The sequence below is a fragment of the Rhea americana genome, unplaced genomic scaffold (genome assembly GCF_003343005.1).
Source record: "Rhea americana isolate MKP2758 unplaced genomic scaffold, rheAme1 scaffold_200, whole genome shotgun sequence".
Classification (NCBI taxonomy): domain Eukaryota; kingdom Metazoa; phylum Chordata; class Aves; order Rheiformes; family Rheidae; genus Rhea; species Rhea americana.
Window position 1 is genome coordinate 1021012 of NW_028186151.1, and position 3101 is coordinate 1024112.

The 3101-nt window shown below is 53.3% G+C and overlaps 1 protein-coding gene across 1 annotated transcript; it reads left to right on the top strand.

Annotated features, from left to right (window-relative positions):
- Positions 1-8: 8 nt before the first annotated feature.
- TMEM41A (transmembrane protein 41A) lies at positions 9-1944 on the top strand (the record flags this gene model as incomplete). The annotated part of the gene is made up of 4 exons (XM_085303930.1): positions 9-185; positions 320-481; positions 1013-1151; positions 1478-1944. Coding segments are annotated over 4 exons (699 nt in total), but the record flags the coding sequence as incomplete, so codon positions are not given.
- Between the last annotated feature and the right edge of the window lie 1157 nt (positions 1945-3101).

A 3101-nucleotide genomic window follows, 5' to 3' on the forward strand; every position in this document is an offset into this window, starting at 1 on the left:
GTGCTCTGGGGCTCCCCGTGCTTCCCCTCAGGCCGCTGCGGTTCCCCTCGGACCTGGAGGAGCTGCGCGAGCTGGCCGAGGCGCTGCGGGACTACGAGCGGCAGCACCGGGGCGCCGCGCTGCTGCTCTTCTGCGCCGCCTACCTCTACAAGCAGAGCTTCGCCATCCCCGGCTCCAGCCTCCTGGTACGGCGGCGGCGGCGGGGGGCGCGGGCGGAGGAGGCTGCCGGGCCGCCCGCAAGCTCCTGCGGGGCCGGAGCCGCTCGGAGGCCGGGGCTCGGGCGGCGCCGCGTCACGCCGCCTCCCGCCTTCCCTCGCAGAACGTCCTCGCCGGAGCGTTGTTCGGGCCGTGGACTGGGCTCGCCTTGTGCTCTGCCTTAACGTCCGTGGGAGCGACCTGCTGTTACCTGCTCTCGAGCGCTTTTGGGAAACAGTTTGTAGTCCACTACTTTCCCGAGAAAGTGGCTATGCTGCAAAGAAAGGTAAACAGGGTTTGTCCGGCGGAGACGCCGGGAACGCCTGCTGGTGCGACAGCGCCTTGGCTCGACTCGGTAAAAACTGGCACGTGCGGAGGATGCATCGGATCAGTCAGGAGGGGCCCTCCCGGATGCGCCCTAGGCCTAGACTGCCGTCTCCTGCTCTCTGGGGAACACCTTTCTTTGCAAAGGGGATACATGGAAAACCAGGTGTAAAATAGCATCTCGGCTTGTGCGGGAAGCCCCCGTGTTCCAGAACTGCCCCCATCAAATCCCTGCTGGGTTGTATAGCCAGAGAGCGCCCTGCTGTTGATTTCCCCCGTTCTCTCATACCTAGGTTAGACCTGTTTTCACAGCTTTTGTGGGAGGAAGCAGCTCACCATTCTGCTCCAATATACATGTAAAGTCACCCCTTTTAATCACTTCCGGACTGATTATGTTCTGTTAGAAGGAAACTTGTATTCCTTTAAATCCTGGCTGTTCAGATGTTTCTGCTGTCTCGCTAGCAGGAGTAATGTGGAACGCTTCTCTTGACAGGTAGAAGAGAACAGGAGCTGCTTATTTTTCTTCTTGTTGTTCCTGAGACTGTTCCCCATGACACCAAACTGGTTCCTGAATCTCTCAGCCCCCATTTTAAACATCCCCGTGTCTCAGTTCTTCTTCTCTGTTCTCATCGGTAAGGCCTAGGGAGGCTGTAGCATGACGTGGTCTCTCTCCTCATCGCTGAGCCTGGGGGAGGCAGAGCAGTGCTCCCCTACTTATGCCTCTGCTCTGTGTATCTGTTTGCCATCTTGCTGCCTATACATTCAAAGGTCTCACAGCACTGGGCAAAATTCAGTGCTGCTGTAACGCAGCAAACTTTGAACCGTGTTCTGCTCCTGCTGCTACAATCTCAAATCCCTGTATCAGGCCTAGGCAAGGGGGAGGGGCTTGAACTAATCTGGAATTCTTGCAGGGAGGCAAGGGGGATGCTAACAGGCTTTTTTGCTCTGACTTTTTCAGGTCTTACACCATATAACTTCATCTGTGTGCAGACAGGTGCCATTCTCTCACAAATCAGCTCTCTGGATGCCATTTTCTCCTGGGACACACTGCTCAAACTGCTCGCTATGGCTATGGCAGCGCTGATACCAGGGGCCCTCATCAAGCAATACAGCAAGAAACACTTGAAGCTGGAGGAGGATGAGCATGCTCAGTTACTCAATGGCAAAAAGAGCCTGTGACGGCTCTGGTGTGCCAGCTGTCAGGGGACTGCCTCAGAGAAGCTGCAGGTCTCTCTTCCTGCGGGCTTTGCTCTGCATGCTCTGCTCCACCATGGACCAAGGACAGTTGCACTGCTTACACCTCTCATCTGAGAGGAGGTGTAAGGGTCTTGTTTTTAAATTGTAACTGTGCCTGTATCTGCACTGAGAGTGCTATACAGGGGCTTTGTGAACATTTTAGTTAAATTGCCTGTGTCCTTTAAGTAAGCCTGCGTCTTCAGTGTGTGTGAGTGTTGCCCGCCCACTACAAATCTGTTAGCAACAGGGGGAAAAATCGCTATCCTGCAAGGAAGACAAATCAGACTGCCTTTGTCCTTGCTGGCTCCCGAATAAGGGTGCCAACCACCTCCCTCCAGCATCCAGTCTGCCTCCCAGCCCACGTCGCAGGCTGCTGCAGCTCCCACCAAGTCCAGCTCTGTGACCCCAGCTCTGCCACCGGGGCAGCAATGCTGCAGGGATGAAGAGCGCTGCTGGCCTTGACGAATGTTTTTCTGCCTCAGCCTTATCTCTTGTTACCTGAGGGCACGGAGTGCACAGCACAGAGGGAGGTATGCATGGTGGGCAGCAGCACCAGAAGCCTCGGCTGTTTTTCCCTGTCAGTATTCAGCATTTTTGGCCTAAACTGAAAAGGCCAAAAATGCCATTTTGGACTAAACTGAAAAAAAACGCTACTTCTGTGTTCTTAGCACAGTATTACAAGACCAATTTGAGGAAAAAAAATGTTTCAGGTTCTGTTGTTTGTCTCTGCACCTTCTGTAGGACAGCTTTGCAGTCTTTAGTGGAGAGATTTTTCTACTTTGACTCAGGTGTTACAGGCTCATACAGCAAGGGGAATGAATACTCTCCACCTACACGAGTTTTGGGGGCCTGCAAGAAGATGCTTGTAATATCATTCCTGTGTCAGCAGACACATGATTTCTTCTGACAACTATCAGTTATCTGCTCCTTCCCCCCAAGACTAAAAAAAAGCGATTTGCCAGCTTTGCAGAGATTTGTTCTTGAGCCATGTATCTTTAGAGACAGGCATTGCATATGTGTAACTAAGTGGTTTCCAGATAAGTAGGTAGGCTCTGTCCCATTTGCTGGAGCCTGGTCCCCAGGGAAGATACCATGCTCCTGGGTTTTTGTTACTTGTACTTCATTGCTCTGCTCCCCCGACTCTGCCCTTCCCTCAAAGGATAAAAGTAGACTAGCTGGCATGGAAGGGGCCGTGGTGGGAGACCCCAGAGCATTTGAGAAGCTGACAGAAAGCTTAATCCATTTTACCACCTTCCCCAACAGGAGAGTTGGGGCCAAGCAGGATGGCAAAGAAAAATTTCCAAGGCTGCAAGAGAAAACAAGGTTGCAGATTCACCACCCCCCCC